At 38.0% G+C, this 17705-nt stretch overlaps 2 protein-coding genes and 1 pseudogene across 3 annotated transcripts in view; all 3 read left to right on the forward strand.

The window, feature by feature from the left end:
• The window catches only part of LOC144659672 (uncharacterized), a 40142-nt gene extending 36114 nt beyond the window's left edge, over positions 1-4028 (forward strand). Inside the window, exon 5 of the mRNA XM_078520162.1 lies at positions 3759-4028. The gene's annotated coding sequence lies outside the window, so the exon portion shown is untranslated. The remainder of the gene's footprint in view (positions 1-3758) is intronic.
• LOC144659292 (uncharacterized) overlaps positions 1-17705 on the forward strand; it is a 141518-nt pseudogene that overhangs the window by 7239 nt on the left and 116574 nt on the right. The gene's annotated exons all lie outside the window — the stretch shown is intronic.
• Positions 8283-12483, forward strand: LOC144659689 (uncharacterized). Its single transcript, XM_078520178.1, has 4 exons — positions 8283-8526; positions 9148-9816; positions 10291-10836; positions 11855-12483. Exons 1-4 carry the CDS (start codon positions 8334-8336, stop codon positions 12481-12483), a joined length of 2037 nt encoding a protein of 678 aa, XP_078376304.1. The 5' UTR covers positions 8283-8333.

Consider the following 17705-nt stretch of genomic DNA (forward strand, 5'->3'; position numbering starts at 1 on the left):
TTCTTGCACTAATATTTACATTTGGGGTTATTTTGACCTAGAAAATTGGACGTAAAGTTTAGCCCTGTCTTTATCAGATATAAAGACACTCATTAAACATTAATTTCCTTTGTATTTTCTTTATGAATTATTAATGAGTTTTTTAAGCTCTTATTAAGAATGGTTCTTTCTTAAGAGTAGCAGAATAATTTATAGTATCAGGGACGGCGGAGCCGGGGAGGCTGGGGGAGGGGGGGGGCGCTTTAGCCTCTCAAATTTTACGAAAAAACAAAGTCTTAATTACAAAGAGAAGAGTCTCCTAAGCCCCCTCCCACTTCAAGTCGCTAGTCACCCGTCTTCCTCCCCCCCCCCGCCCCCCCCCCCCCCCTGATTGGAAAAATGTTCTACCGTCCCTGAGTAGTGACCATTATTGATATATTTTCTTATAGCTGATAGCTTGGGTACCAGCCTCTTATCTTTTTGAGAGCGCGAGTTTTCACTCACCTTTCGCGCTCCTCTGAAAGAAAGCGATTGGTACCCAGGCTACCTTGATGTAATCACGTTACTTTCGCTTCAAGTTATTAAATTAATCTGTCGTGAATCTGTTCCGCATTTTATTGGATTATAGGCTCGTTCTATTTTAATTTGGCTTATTTTAGTTGGTCTCCGTTCCATTCGATATTTTTTTCCAATTTTTGTATATAAGTCATATTGATTTGTGTAATCTGATCTAATCGGTTGAATGTTTAATTTCCTTGTGGAAATGAGGAATTTGGGTATTTTTTCCTCAAAATCATGTAGTAGGAAAACCGAGTTTAAAACACAGATTGGTGGTTGTGTTTAACGTCTTTACTCTTTATATATGAGAATAGTTACAGTAATACCTGCTATAGTCGTGTTCTGCAGAACAATCATTCAGTGCGTTGCGAAGATTGAAAACTTACCTCCGCAGCACCTGATGAGGCACAACATGTCAGTTACATCGCACTTCAAGTATTAAAACATTGAAAGGGCATCCGCCAACTCTGTAGTCAACAATGGCATGGATTATATCATTGATATCTTCGGCCGTCGAAATGGCAGAGACAATTATTTCTTTTAACGTGTTTTATGAGATCATATGATAGATTCATGTGTAAGAATATTTTCACTTCATATGCAGGCCTATATTAATGCATCGTATGACCAGTGTATACACCGATTTCACAAATGGCGGACGCGCGGAAAAAAACTGGTACGAGGCATGAAAACGAGGCGTTTTAGGATAAACAGCTTTCGTGTTACAAGGGGAAAAGTGAAAATTACGCGAGTTCTGAAGTTTTTGTTTGTTAAACGGGGAAATAGACCGTTTTCCTTCCAGGTTTTCGAGATTACGGAATTCTAAACGAGTTTACAGTCTAGTAATTATTCTTGTTTCTGTGTTGCAAGAAGAAAGGGACCGTAGATCTGCAGGGAAACAGAGTTAAAGTTTCGGTTTTCCAATACGGAGCTTCGACGGCTGTTGGCCGGTAAAAATTTACACGGAACGATATTGAAATTAATTTTCAAATTCTGTCAAGGTACGTTCTTTTCCAGACGCTGTCAAGGTATGTTCTTTTCATTTTTGTGAAAGCAAACGAAAAATTCTATTTCTGTCTCCTTGCGGATTTAGTAGAGCACGAACTCTGGCTTTGAATAGGAACTTCACAAGTCAACATTCAACTTTGAGCCACCTTGACCGGTCACATTTCCTTTAAACAAATTTTAATTACTATTATTCTCTCGCTATTTAATTATTTTTATACTTTGCAAAACACCTTTGCTGTGCAATTGCAAATCGTTAAAATGTTGACAAATACTGTAATAAGTTTAATTAACAGACGAAGCCGAAGACTACCGGTATTGAATATATATGTTTCTTCTTTGTAATAAACCCTTATACCTGTATTTGAGAATACTTGATAAATGAATAAAAATCGCTTCCAATAATCTCAGCTTTATATAAATTAAAACGGAGGGCATCTTTATTCACGGTGTCCTGTAAAAGCTTGTAAAATGAAGCGAAACCGTGAATATTTGTTCTATCAGTTGGACCTTCGTCGTGGTTGCCTAGCACGTGATTAATTTCTTCCCGAGATCAAACAACTTCAGTCGTCCGACACAGCAGAAAGAATTCCAGCAGATTTCACTAAATTTACAGAATTAATAGCATTGTTTTTGACTTGAGGAACATTGTGATGATCTTGTTCACTGAAGATTGTGCACAGGTAGCCCAAGCTCCTAAAGGAGCCGTCAACATATAGACCACATATGACATTGCGTAATAACGTTATTATAAGGGTTTGTATGGGAATTTACCGATCGTGAAAAATAATTCAAAATAGAGGAAAAATATCCAATAAAATCGACTTACCTATCCTCTTCTATGCATATGTTGTGTTTCTATGCCGTTTGGGGGCGATTTGAAGCCATTTCAGTGGGTTTTAGGTTCGCTGGTTTCCTCTCTATTAGAGAGGAAACCAGCGAACCTAAAACCCACTGAAATGGCTTCAAATCGCCCCCAAACGGCATAGAAACACAACATATGCATAGAAGAGGATAGGTAAGTCGATTTTATTGGATATTTTTCCTCTATTTTGAATTATTTTTCACGATCGGTAAATTCCCATACAAACCCTTATAATAACGTTATTACGCAATGTCATATGTGGTCTATATGTTGACGGCTCCTTTAGGAGCTTGGGCTACCTGTGGATTGTGTTGAACATTTACTGTCCGCTTCACTTGATGTAACTCCTTTGGTTTGCGTGGAGCCAAGTGATGTCTTACGGTTTAATCGAATTAGCCGCTTTAGTCTGTCTGAATTATTTGAATACAATTTTTTTTTCTAAAATGCAAGAATCTACTAGCCTACTAAATCCACAAAAACTACTAAGTCGATTGAGAATAACACATTTTTATTGATGCATTTCAGGTACGTATATGGTATCACGTATGGTTATTTTACCAGAAAAATATAAAGAAACCGGCCCGAAAATCCATTGTTACACATTTTTTCACAACGTACATGTATGTTTACACAGACAATTGCGTGTTTATTTTCGTAATTTTTCAATGACTCACCAAAATCCTTAAGAAAATGTGTACACTCGTCTGGATACTGGAGCTTTCTTGATAAAAGTCCAAGGTTTAAAATCGTTGGCGACCCGCCGTATTTCAAGCCATGTGAAACCAAGAGTTTTGCTTACAACCAGAAACAAAACAACGTATTTGGCCGCGAACTTATTTCGAACTCGGTAATCTCGAAATCAACCTAGAAAACGAGCTAATACCCCCATTTAACGGAGGAGAGCTTCAAAACTCCTGTAATTTTCACTTCTCCCCTTGTAACACGAAAGTTGTTTATCCTAAAACGCCTCGTTTTCATGCTTCAGTACCAGTTCTTTTCCGCGCGTCCGCCATTTGTGAAATCGGTGTATGACCCTCGTTTCTTTTTGACTGTTTCGCAAAAATTTGAGCAACTTGCGAGAATTTTTTGGGCAAATGGTTCACCGCCCCATTGGCAAAAAATTGCCCGTACGCCTATGATAACAGTGTATTGAAATCATTGAAATTACACTCGAAAACCAGAGTTTGCCTTTGTTTGCTTCCAGAATTTCTGTTTTGTCCATACGTTACATAGCATTGTTTTTTAGAAATAGTAACATAGAAATCTCTAAAGAAATTTCGTGTGACTGTGTAGCGCATATAACTAGTGAATTGAAAACGATAATTAAAATGAAAAATGCGCCTGATGGTAGTATAATGTTTCCATACGTTTCGGGGCTACTGTCCCTTCTTCAGTGGAAAATGTGAAATGCCATCACGTTGTGAGATGGCATTTCACATTTTCCACTGAAGAAGGGGCAGTAGCCCCGAAACGTATGGAAACATTAAAATACCATCAGGCGCATTTTTCATTTTAATTATCGTTTTCAATTCATTGTTTTTTAGAGTTGAATTCAGTTGATGTGGAAATAAACGATCAAACAGAGAAATTACCAATTGCATGATTTACAACAATAAATTTGTCCAGATAAAAGTCTTCTTTCAGTTTACAGAGTTATTATTTTATTAGGGAGCGGGGGGAGGGGGGAGGGGGCAGGGAAGTAACGTAAGTTGTGTCGCCTTGGTGTCAACTGCAATCGTCTGTCTGGCTAATCACACTGGCACTCAACGTGAACTCTAAATTCATTCCATAGCGTGAGTTGACTAATGAGTATCGCTACCCCCTCCATTGAATAGGATGCTAGTCAATCACAGGCAGCCAGCCCCAAAGAGTTTTCGTCAGATATACTAACGGATTAAGGAAGTGGTCCGCAAGCAACACTCTATATGCTGGGACCCACTAAAATAAAGCTTTCTTTCACCTCCTTACATAACCCTGGCAGGTGTCGTGTTATTTATCCTAGCTTTCAGCAGGGAATCAATGTAAAATTTTCTTTACAGTGTCAGTATTAGATCAATTACAACATATGGGATGAATGGAAACAAGAGAAATAGAATAAATGAACAAAAAGAATGCTGATACAAATTTCCACTTCTTTTAATTTTCCTTTTCTTTACAATTCTGCTTTATTAACAGTTTGTCACTGGATAAACTGCTTATCGCTAAACCGTTGTTTTTTACCAATAATGATCGGTTCGTGAAAGATATACACACGCACGAACCAACCAATCAGAGCAAAGAATGTGACTTGCGCGTCAGCGTTTCCCGCGCTTTCCTCCGGAGATGTTAAGGTTTGTCCAGTCAGGTTATTTCGATTTTAACTTTACAGCTGGCTTTCTTGGTTACATCTTTGCCTGTCCGCCTTACATTCAATGAGAAATCGCTCATCTTTACACCTCAAAGGTTAAGAAGTTCAGGAAAGAGTTTTATACTGATGTGGTTTTGTTACATACAAATACATGTATTGCCGTGTTTTGGCTTTGCATTGCATTGCATTGCATTTAACACATTGTTTCTAACTTGCCAACCTGGCTTCAAATTTCGAGAAATGTCAGCCTTCAACCTCGCCGCTCCTTTGTACCCGCAACAACTTCTCAGTGGTTGGAATTTACTCAAAATGTGTTGCGTTTTGCTTTCCGCTATATTTCTTTGTTAGTGTACTTTTCCGTTTTCGTTTTATTCTACTCTTTTGAAGACCTAGAAGCCAAGTTACTATTTTGAGTATGAATTAATATCAGTGTGAATTGAGCTGTTCGTTGCAATAGCGACCCGGCATGTTCACAACACGATTTTGTTTTCATGATATAGCTGTTATATACATTGCGCGAAAACTTTTCCTCTTAAGCTCACGATCGACGCTTTCAAACAGCGATACTCCTTGATATTCCAATACACATCTTTAAGTCCTTTATCGTCTCAACACTGCTTCAAGAATAAACGAAGGCAATAACTATCAATGCCATAATCAAAGTCTCTTCGAGATATCGACGTTTTTGCATGAAGTATGAGTCGAAGGTTTATCCTGTGCATTGTTCTTCGAACTTATCATAACAGTTTCTTTGTAGTTTAGTTTAACAATTTCCTATCTTCGCGGAGGAAATGCAGCCATATCATTTTGTCAAAAATGGCTCGTCCGCGCCGGGTATTTATACACATATTCCTTAACATTACACAAATAAACAGTGCAAATTTCAGCGAGATCTGACAATTCTATACTTTAAAATTGCAAGGACCTTTCGAGGCAGTCGATTACGGCAGCGAAATTAGCAAATGAAACAGCAAAATATGCGATCCACGCTTTGTTTTTGCGACGCCATATTTGAATTGTTATAGGTAGACCGCTGTTCAATGTGTTCAAGGCCGTATCGTTACGATTGCTCCACGAAAAAGCACGAAAAAAAATACGGATATTTCCGACTACTGTCAGAGAAAACATTGCGCATATAATTGCAGCGTAAACAAATCGTTACACTCAAGCTGCGTTTTGTCTAGGCTCTGCGAGGGTCGGATATCAAGACCCAGGATTAAACAAAAGCCATATATACAGTAAATGTTTCAGTGAATGCTTTCGAATTATATTTGAAGATGAAATACGAAAGAATTTTGCTGTCTTTGACTGAAATTCCACTCGAACTGCGTAGATACGATCGCATGTTGTAAAGCCGATTCATGCAACATTGCTGTCAACGCGAAATCTCGTCCCTAACGACCTAGACAGATGACGAATTGTTAACCGCTCCTAAGCTAAAAGAAGCGCGCCCCCATCTCTTGCATTTGTTTTAACTTCAATAATATCTTTGAAAAGAGCGAGTTTTTTGGTATGGTTTATTTTTGACGTTTGTAATTTTTAAACGATTAAGTGCTAGATTATTTATTCGTGTTTTAGTTACGCAATCCATTGTTTGTGCGACGCTTTTTATAGATCGCCTTTCAGACACACGTGCGTTGAAATACGAAAGCTGACATGTCACTTTTAAAATTGTTATATAACGTTTGTAAATGTGACAAGTCACGTTTTTTTTCACGAGATCGCAAGTGATCACCCACAGCGGAAAGTAATCTCTTGAGAAATTAAAACAGTCCCTTGAGAAATTAAAAAAGTCCCTTGAGAGTTTACAAATATGTGGTTCCAAATGTTGTTCACATAACCCCTATTCTACGTTTTTAGCTTGTAAACAAGCAAAAACGTCGAAAAAAAAGTAATAGATTTTTAGGGTGTGGCCGCTCTTGAGGGTAGCACGTGCTTTGTTACTAGGCTGGGTCCCAGCGGGATTTCTTGACAGGTGGTTTTGGCGCTTTAGGTCTGTTAGGAGGTTTAGCAGTGCTGTGATGACTGCTCGCGTCCCACGTGTTAGAAGTGGAGGAGGCGGCGGCACAGAAGTGAGACTTGTACTGCGCCTGGTGAGTGAAAACGTTATATACGTGACTGACAGTACTAGTAGCGGCTATAGGCGTGACCTAGTATGGCAGAAACGTGACATTTAAAGGAGCCGGCATATCACGATATACTATTATGTTCTGTGATGCAATTATTAACTTTGAACGAAAAGAAATCCCAAACTAAAATCTTTTAAAAAGTAGAAAATCAGCTAAGAAGGAAAGAACAGAAAAATTAAATACCTGCATGAAAAGCAGCTTTCAGAGCTGACGTTCGATCATTTCTTGCTGAAGAACCGAATACTCCACCAGACGACGAGAACGATGCCGGTCGAAATGAAGACTTCGTGGAAGAAGAAGATACGGAAGAAAATTGTGGATAAGATGAATCTGGGTAGGAATACTGTGATCCTCTGCCATAACCGACCTGGTTATCCTGTGGAAAAATAAGTACCTTGAGAACTCGGAATCTGAGCTGAACTTTTCCTACAAATAGTCAGTTGCTTAAAGGAAACATGTCCGGAGGAAACATGTACCAACTTTCATCTGCTACATGTACATTTAATTGTAAACTTTAAATAAATAAAAGTTAAGTCGACTTAACAATTTGGTAGTTAAAATAAACATGCTGTCTACTGAAGCACGCAGTAATACAAAAACAACTCGTCTTATCTGGGCAAACAAACGCAAACAACACAATGAATCAAGGGACCGGTCATTATGTACGTCACTTCGTTTATAGTGGAACACCACCAACAAGCGCTAACTCACCGAAAACGCTTCAAAATGGCCTGAGAAACGGGCGAACAACAAAGAATACAACAAGGCAATAAGGTTAGTCGATTTTATTAGCAGAACATTACATATTATTCCTTTTGAAACAAAATCGTTGAGTTTTTAAAATTCCCATACAAACTCTTATAAATCGCATCTTTGTAACACAACACCGCTCAAAGGTAAGGGCCACGTTCGCTTTTACTTTATGAATAATTCACATAGTGCGCTTGGGTCACCTGTGGTCTCCCTCAGACTTCACAAGTGTTATAATTGGTCGATATGGTTTTTGTGCCATATTCCTCAGTGGCCTCAGTATAGCCCTTGGTTATTTTATTGAATTACACTCGATAAAATATTCACATTGGGAGTAAACGAGAAAAACAATACACAATAAGGTGGAAAATATTTTTGCCCTGAACGATTTATTTTAAGACGCTTTCCTACATTCACTAAAGCCAACATTTTGGTTCTCTCTTTTGAGAAAAGTCTTTTACACCAGTCCATACATGTACGCCTAGCGGACCTATATTTATCCGCGTCGATTACAAAACCACAGCGTGACAAGTCTGAAGAAAAAAGAGTTACAGTAATTTGAACTTTAGCTTACATGACACAAAAAGCACACAACTTGGCAAGTTACCCAAACTCGGGATCTCGGTATCACGTACAAGCTAAAGCAGTACTTATTTTGTTGCGTTGTAGAATTGCAGATTGCTGAAACATCACCATAATCATGGCTGTTCAAAAGCAAACTATGCCATCATTTGCGTCAATAATTTCTGTTTTGTCCATTGTGTTCTACTGCGCCGGCTTTTTAAGAGTCGAGCTTGAGTTACACGAGCAAAGGAAAAGAATAAACGCTCTTGAAAGCGTCGCGCAGGCCAAGCCGCCGTCAAACGATCCAAACATAATCAAGGATGCTTCACCTTTTAAGTTTGTCTTACATTACAAACTAGAGTTTATAATTAGTTAGACTCATACAATACAATCAGGAAAAATATAGCTTGGTCGAAGTGAAAACACCGAAAAGGAAAATACCATGGAAAAAGCTAAGAGTTAAAGCAAATAGCAAATGAACATGTTTTCGCTTGTTCCGTTTTTGCTGTGCAGCCTAAAGAAAACCGAAGGTTAGCAGGTCAAGTTTTCTTCAAACCGTCAGCTATGACTACCATACCATTAATCAAACATACAGTTGGTTGTGACACTTTTTACATCAGAAAATTTACCAAGGATATATCATATATTGTCTAGTGAGAGGACTAATTGTTATTTTTAGTCTGGAATGTAAAAGATTACAGATTATAAATTCTGAATTATTTCCGTCTCAGTCATCTTGTGAATTAAAGAGCAATAAATGCTTGCCTGGAGCAAGGATTCCTGCAGAGATGTTAGAACGAACATAAACGCACGCCAGAAATTCTATTTCTTTTCGTCACCTCCAAAACTATAAAAGAAACTTCTTTTTGATTTAATTACACCAATAATTTATGTAAAATAAACCATTTCTCCCGTGTCTTTGTAATTAGAATTTTTCTTTTCATTCGTAGGGATTCAATCCATTAAACATAGACACAGCCGTCATGTTGAATCACCAAAGAACGAGTCAGAAGATAAAATCACAGTGGAAGCCATGCTGAAAATTAACAATTATTTGTCAGAGCTGAGACTGCATCTCTGTCAGTCAAAGGGTGTCACGTGCTCGTCAGGACCCCCAGGCCCTCCCGGTCCACCTGGACCAAAAGGACACAAAGGAGCCCGGGGACGAAGAGGACAGAAAGGAAGAACTGGAAACAAGGGAGATAAAGGTATTATGGGATCGCCAGGAACGAGCGGCAAGCAAGGCATTATGGGACCTGCTGGACTCAAGGGAGAGACTGGAACCAAAGGTGAGAAAGGAGATATAGGGCCCGCAGGCATGCCGGGAAGTAAAGGAGAACCTGGTGAATCGATTTCATCTCCTGCTGTTGTTGTTTCTCCTGTGACGTTGACAGTGAACGAAGGTGGATCAGCCTCGTTTCAGTGTTCAGCAGGCGGTAATCCTGAGCCTGCAGTAGTTTGGAGCAAACTGGAAAATCAATCAGAAATCTCGCGAACAGCGGTTTCAGGAGGAAAGTTGCAGCTGACTAAGGTGACAGGAAATGACTCGGGCGTGTATCAGTGTTCAGCAACAAACATCCTGGGGAATTCACGGGAGGTGGCAAGATTAGCAGTAAATGGTAAGATTCTGCTTATTCATAATACAAAATTAAATTGGCTTTCCCTCTAAATCATGCTGTTCCACAACATTGCTTTTACAGAGCAGGCTTCCATTTTTAAGGCTGCAAAAAGTATGCATTTGATACGGAAATATTAATCCTGTTTCTACAGAGTCATATAATTAAGATTAGAGAAAAAACTAATAGGTTTTTTGGCACATGCACGAAGGCCACGCAATTTAAACCAATGAGTTAAAAACAAATATTTTGAAGTGCTAACCGAATAAGGGGAAACATTAAGAGTCAAGTGCACAAAAGGCGGGCTCGACACTCCAGAATACGACCAGTAATATAAAACAAACCTCAGCACACGTTCTAGTAAATATAGGTACAGTTATTTCGGCTTCTGATTTCTCATTAAGTAAAAGTAGCTACTTCACTGAAAATAAGAAAGTCTTATTTAGATCAAACTAAACGATATTCACTTTTTTGCAGTTCATCCTCGTATTTCTCTTCATCCGGGACCTTCTTACGTCATTGAAGGAAGTAACGCCACTCAACCAACCTGTCACGTGACCGGATACCCGTCGCCAGTGGTCACCTGGAGGAAGTCGTCTGATCAGTTACCCCAGGGGAGGGCGCAGTATAACAACAGTGTCTTACAAATTTCTGATGTCTGTAAAGTTGACTCAGACTTGTATTTCTGCTCAGCAGTCAACCTTTTGGGAAATGTTGAAAGGAAAACTCTACTTGTTGTGATATCACTTCCTGTGTTTACTGTCAAGCCACCTGAAAAAGTTGCTGTTGGTTTTGGCGAAACTTTGACGTTAAACTGCAGCGCTACCGGTGATCCACGACCAGTCATCAGCTGGAAAAGACAAGGAGCAGCACTGCCCGTGGGGAGGAGTCACAGGACAAACGAGGCGCTTATCATAAGAGATGTTAGAGAAGAGGATGCTGGGATCTATGTTTGCGTGGCTACAAGTGCAGGAGTGTTTGATATCGAGACAATAAGTGTTGTTGAAGTTAAAATTCCGAAAGGTAATTAATAAATGGAATGATTACATTTGTCATCAAGAAAGTGTTAGATTGATTTCAGGGTTGCAGCCATTCGTATTATCAGCAAGTATCGCGGTCCTCTTACAGTTTTGCTTACAAAAGAGATGACAATATATATCTTAAAATTATATTTTAACCAGCTGTTCTGGTCCTCTAGATCAGTTACTATTGTTTTGGGGGTACAGGTTATTAAGCTCGTTGTCTGTTCTGTTGTTCATTTGATCATGAAGGGTAGCGAGCTTCTGAAAATAAATTTTCTTCCGACTAGCTGCTGTATCAGAACAGTCAACAGTGTCACTCTTAGTTGACAGTTCGAGGCGTTGAATAAGAAATACAAATAGACCAGTTGTAGGCCTTGAGACAGCATGGCCTTTTTTAGCATTGGCAATATTTGTTTAGTGATTCACACACAAGTAACATATTTTTAAAACATTAGACGAACAAAATTGGTAAAACAATAAGGTCTCAATGCAAATTTCAATCATAAGCTCTCGTGATTGGTTCCATCATGGACAAAGGCTCATGAGATTACTTTAAATTGGAAATAGACAGATCAAAAGTTTTGGCATTGATACCCATTTTTTTTTTCTCTATTACAATCTTTTTTCTACCTCACTTCTCGAATCCCCGTTATGGTCCTTACTTATATTTTCTTGCGGTTTTTGAAAAATTAATCCTTACATCTGATTTCCTTTTTTTATGACGTCTTAACCTTTTTACATTTCTGTTTATATGAGAAAAAGTGGGGAAAGAGTAAAGTAAAGAGCGAAAACAAATAACACAACGTTTTTTTTTTTTAGTTTTTTTAAGTATTTTATGTAGCAAGCAAAACTTTCCTTTATATAAGAGAGAGTTCATATAGTATTTAAGTTAAAATGAAAAGCGAGTTTGAAGTATGAGTTTTTCTTTTGTCAGATTGTTTTTAACTGCTAAAATATAAACTCTGAAAAATTCTTATAGAGCCTTTAAAAACTGACAAGAAGCGCTTCTCTTTTGTCAGATTGTTCAGATCTCCTCAAATCAGGCAGCACTCAAAGTGGATTGTACTCTGTCAACCCAGACGGTAGAGGACACTTTACTGTCTACTGTGACATGCGCACTGACGGTGGAGGCTGGACAGTGTTTCAGCGAAGACAGGATGGCTTCGAAGATTTCTATCGGGGATGGAACGACTACAAAGCAGGCTTTGGTCAGCTGACTGCTGAGTTCTGGTTAGGAAACGACAAGATCCACCGACTGACGGCCTCTAGACCGAGCTCTCTACGAGTGGAGCTGGAGGACTGGAACGGAGTTAAAGTGTATGCCAAATATGGCACGTTTAACATTGGTGATGAGCAGGCGCAGTATCGACTTGAAGTGGGTTCATATTCAGGTACAGCGGGAGATTCATTTATAGTAGAGAATAATAACATGGCGTTTAGTACGAAAGACAGAGATAATGACAGATGGAGCAGTACAAACTGTGCTGTACCATTGGCAGGCGTCTGGTGGTACAAGAGTTGCGAGTACTCCAATCTCAACGGACAATACTTGGAAGACAAACGTGAAGAACGAGGAGCCAGGTGGGACGACTTCAGAGATGTTCTTTCCCTCAAATTTACTGAAATGAAACTGAGGCCGTCATCGTAGAAAGAATACCAGTAACAGGTTTAGTGACGTAAATACCAACACGTCACTGATCTTTGCCCATCACTGCTTTCGAATTCAATAGTTGATAGATCACAAATAATGATTAGTTGTTTATTAATAAGAGGAGCGAAGTTAATGGAGTTTTGAAATTGTACGCTTAATAAGAACAGTTTTCTTTACAATGTAAACTAAACTGATGCTATGAAATTAAAATTTACCGATCACTTTATTGTGTGTGAAACATTTTTTCTTATAAATAGAAAACTAATTTTTAATGTTAGGCTTTAAGTTGCTAATAGCCTGGGAACTAGTCGTATTCCTTTCCAAGAGTGCGAGCTTTCACGCGCGTTTCGTGATCAAGGAAAAGATTGGTACCCAGGCTGCCTCGGCTGTACTCACTTTTGTTCACTTTTTGTTGTTATAATTTATTTCTTATGAGCAAAGGTTTTGATATACATAGGCAAGTAAAAATAAACGATAATAACGAACGACGTTTCGGAGTCGTCATGACACCATTTTCAAGTTCAAAAATGAAAAGAATAAACTGTCAGAAAAAGTTCGCTTAAGATTAACATAACAAATATGCAATGTCACGCAAATAGTTTGGCTCGGATTGAGTCTGATTGGACATTTAGAGATGGTGACAATTCTCTAATTACTAGCATTTCATGCACTAAACAATCAAACTTATTCTTGCACTTCTTGATGACATGAAACTGTTTGTCGAGGTCTTTTGGGACAATACAGTGTTTGTCTCTATAATGCTTGCCAATAGATGATGTTTTGTTCTTGTGCTCGTGTGATGCAAGTTATGTAGGATACACACTGAGGCATTTACATCAGCGCGTGGACGAGCACAAGAACAAAACATCATCTATTAGCAAGCATTATAGAGACAAACACTGTATTGTCCCAAAAGACCTCGACAAACAGTTTCATGTCATCAAGAAGTGCAAGAATAAGTTTGATTGTTTAGTGCATGAAATGCTAGTAATTAGAGAATTGTCACCATCTCTAAATGTCCAATCAGACTCAATCCGAGCCAAACTATTTGCGTGACATTGCATATTTATTATGCTAATCTTAAGCGAACTTTTTCTGACAGTTTATTCTTTTCATTTTTGAACTTGAAAATGGTGTCATGACGACTCCGAAACGTCGTTCGTTATTATCGTTTATAATTTATTTCATTCCGCTTTAGTTTGACCTACAGGCTCGTTAGCCTTCATGTTTTTTTCTTTATTCCATTTAGTCTATTTTCCTATTTGTTTTATTTTTTGCTGGGCGATATAATCTGCCAGTTAACTGAAGGATTCTCGATTGCCTTTGCATCATTTGTTTCCAGCGAACTAAGAATGCAGTCTGGTTTTACCCTGCAGCGTGACGAAGAACCACAATTTAACTTTTGCGGAAAATTTTGCTACGTGCCTTAGAAGTTATCGGGTATTTATTTAGAGATTTGAAATGTTTACACAGTTTGTTAATGATACTACATTTTCGATGTTCTATTCCAAAGTCAACGAAGCTACTTTTAGGTCCTTTTATATTTGGCAGGAAATTGCTAAACTTAAAATTGTAATGGAGTTTCAGCCGCCGCTAACTCCGATTAACTTCTAGATACCGATTTTAATTAGTCTGTATTTTAATATCAACACAAAAGACTACCGAGGAATGATTTTACTTTTCAAATAAACTGCCGCACTTTGGTGAAACAGTCGATTGAAAATGACTCAAATTTGGTTCAAGCTCATTAAGGGAATTTTGAACGCCTTAAAAATGACCATGACCTCGATGCTTTTCTCCTGTCCGGTTTTCTCTGACAATAACACTTAACAAAAACTTCCACCGCAGAGTAAAACTCGCTGAAAACTGAGTACGTCGTCACTGAAATGTACTCACTTATTGAATGTAAATTTATCACTCTTCTTCGTGAAAGAGTCGAGCGCTGACGAAATCCGAATGAGTCATACGAGGATTCGACTCACAGAAGACATCCTAGTAAGTACGATTTTGAACTTTCACTTTCCGGCAGTCTTGTTTAAAACAAGCAAGCTGGAAAAAAACTTACAACTGGGCGGTTGATGTTTAACTAGTTCTTTGGCTATAAAAGCTCGCCGCGGGTGCAGTAAAATATCTTTAAATAAAATAAATATCTTGCTTTTGATCAACATGCCTGAATAAATTTTTGCTTGCACTTGTATATATTTATTTTGTTCCGAATCCTGAATTAAACGAAAATCAAGACAAGAAAAGCTAAATAAAGAGTAAACAATGGTTATTTCGTTGTACAAAAATCAATCACTTTTAAACAATGATATCAATAAGTAAGTATCAAGAAATAAAAATTACCAACTATTGCCGTATTCTTTTGGTTTGTTTCGTTTTTGGTTTCCCAATACTTTAATTTGTAAGTTAGCTTCTAGTTGCTTCCATTTAAAAAATGATGAAAAATTTGTAACCCAGCTTGAAGTTCACTTGTGATGAAGAAATGCCATATCACGAGCCAAAATCAGCAGCACTGCTTACACGAAAATATTTCTATATTTTTTTAATAACACTTAAGAGATGAATATGTTTTTCCATACTTAACTAAGCGGAACGCAAATGAAGTAGCAGTGATTCAGGGCAGAAATTCCAGCAGAAGAGCTTTAGATATCTAAGCAAAATGACGTCGATTACAGTAGCTACGTCCGAGCAGAATTTCCAGCGGAAAGAAAATATCTGAAAAAGGATTGAGAACAGAACAGATATAGCTGATTAGAATCGAGGGCAGATTAGCTATATCTCGGCATAGTTTTCATAAAAAAAGATCTATCTGAGTAGAAATAAGAGCAGAGTATCTCAGCAGAATATCCAGCACAAGCAAGACATTTCATTAATACTTTACTACCATTTAGTACACTACCTATATCTTCTCCAGCGTATATTTCCGAAAGTCTTGTCTTACTTTATTTTTGCAGTAAATTTAAAGTTGCGTTTCCAGGGCCGTAACCGCTAGCAAGAAGCAAGACGAGGCACTTGGCTCGTTTTGATGAACCCAAAATTAAAAACAAAATATGTTTAGTTGGGAAATAATTCCCAGTTTAACAAGATTGATTTTTCAAGAAAAAACTTATGAAAAATGATTTAAAAAGAGCAGTTTATTTTTTTTCTGGAGGGCATACCCTCAGAATGTCCTAGCAAGATCTTGCCTCGTCTATGCCAAAGGTCTGGTTATACGGCCCTGGTTTCGTTTGGGTTTGGAGAAACTTTTCTATCTCGCTATTTCCGGAAAGTTACAACTTTAGGAGGGATTCTACTTTCAGGTATCTAATAAAACGTATACCAAACGCGGGGTAACCTGCGATAAGGCGTTCTTTTTTCTTTTTACGAAAGCGAGAGGGAAAAAAGAACGCCTGATATATACATTTATTTAACCGGCCGCAAGCCGCCCTCTAATTTAAATAAACTAATGTGTCGTCGAACTGTCAAACCACTCTGTAGTTGGCGGCAAATTCGAGACTCGGATTTCCACAAGGCGTGAAAAACGTCTGGAGAAAAATTGTACATATGTACAGCCTGTATTTAAACTTCGCCGTGTTGAGATAAAAATGCTTTTAGTAGCAAGGTGAGATGGCGCTTGCGAACATATATTTATCAGTTGTACTGGATGCCGTCCCTTTATTTCAGCTTACACACGTAAAAAAAGGAATTCACCGACAAGAACTGTTTAACGGCAGATAGGATCGGTCGCTTTTGTAAACATTCCAACATCTCTGGAATATTGTTTTCGAAGAACAACAAAAACATCTTCACGAAACCAAAATTATTACGTATTGTCTCTCACTCTAGTTGTTCTGCCTTCAGAGAGTTACACTTGAAATCTGTTAGGGCTTCAGCTAACGTAGAAAAGAACTCGTCCTCGTAGGTAAACGTGACTCGTCTTTGCCATTACCAGCTTCTGACCGGAAGTCTCGTTGAAATACGACAACCAATCAGTCCACACCGCTCCATTGAGTATTGTTTCTCGACCAATCAGACAAAAAACCAGAATCTGGTTTTTTTACATGACTTTCGACAAGCAAATGTATCATGCCCTCCTTCCCCCGCAGCAGTAGTAGGGAGGGAGGGTATGATTTCAGGTTAAACGCGGGGCAGCCATCTTATAAATTAAATATTTTGAAATATAAATGCAGAATTTGTCTGTTTGTTCCTTCCACGATGAATGTGTCATCATTTTAAGGATAAATTATATACTAGGAGTTTTAATGTGAAAGTGAGTGCTGTTGTTGAAACTGGAAAAACATTATTTTTAATAATCCTTACAAAGAAACTTGAATGGAGCATAATATTACAGAAAATGAGAGTTCTGTAATATATTTTTAAAAGAGCGAAGAAAGGTTTGATGCCGATTCAACTGAACGGCTGCCACCTGACATTGAGCCGACATTTTGTGGAGCTGTGGGTATTCCATCGGTACACAGAAACTAATTTTATTCTTCGTTCTTTAAAGCCACGTACCGTATCGCGTAGTCAGTGCCTCCTGCCCAGCTAAAATACCTTCTAGTTTTTAAACAAATATATATATATTATTTTTATATATTTCTATATATATATATATTATTTCTAGTTTTTAAACAAATAACCAAAACACGCGCAGCCAGTTTTCAAGCAGTTCAAAACTTGTTTCCGTAGATGGCGCTTTTTTTTTTGAAACGCGGAAAAAGAAAGCGAAGTTTTCAACTATTACTATTATTTATTTTGTTGACATGATCTAAGCTTTAAATAAAAATTGGAAATGCGCCCCGACTTGAGACACTGTTGAGACGGATTTAGTCTTGTCTTATGCTTAGTTGTTTTTGTTTGCGTGAAGGTATCTCCTGATCCACTAGCATGTATTTTTAAAAGTGTAACGAAAATTGCTTTGAACGATAAACTTATGGGTTTTTTAAAAAAAAGTTTTTTTAAGGAAATGATTTCTTTGTCCATTGTTTAGTGTTTATTCATTCATAACATTAATTAGTTATAAATAAATACTTCCACAATACTTCCAAAATTAAATGCGTTGCTTCCAGCAGCGAAGATGTTGATTTTCAATTTTCCGGGTCATTGTTTGGGCACTTTTCGATACGCACCCAATAAATTATAATTAAATGTATGCGTTTCTTGTATTCTAGATTCATAATACCGTGTTTTCGACTGATAACTTAAGAACGTCACGCGGTCTTTATGGCATAATTTGA

This window comes from Oculina patagonica, chromosome 7 (assembly GCF_052425735.1).
Source record: "Oculina patagonica isolate OP01 chromosome 7, crgOcupat, whole genome shotgun sequence".
In the NCBI taxonomy this organism is placed as follows: Eukaryota; Metazoa; Cnidaria; class Anthozoa; order Scleractinia; family Oculinidae; genus Oculina; species Oculina patagonica.

Bases quoted from the DNA above. Each gene is read 5' to 3' on its own strand.
- LOC144659689 (XM_078520178.1), top strand. From the start codon at position 8,334: ATGGCTGTTCAAAAGCAAACTATGCCATCATTTGCGTCAATAATTTCT. The intron at 8,527-9,147 runs CTTTTAAGTTTG...TTTCATTCGTAG, and splicing joins CATAATCAAGGATGCTTCAC to GGATTCAATCCATTAAACAT. The intron at 9,817-10,290 runs GTAAGATTCTGC...ACTTTTTTGCAG, and splicing joins GGCAAGATTAGCAGTAAATG to TTCATCCTCGTATTTCTCTT.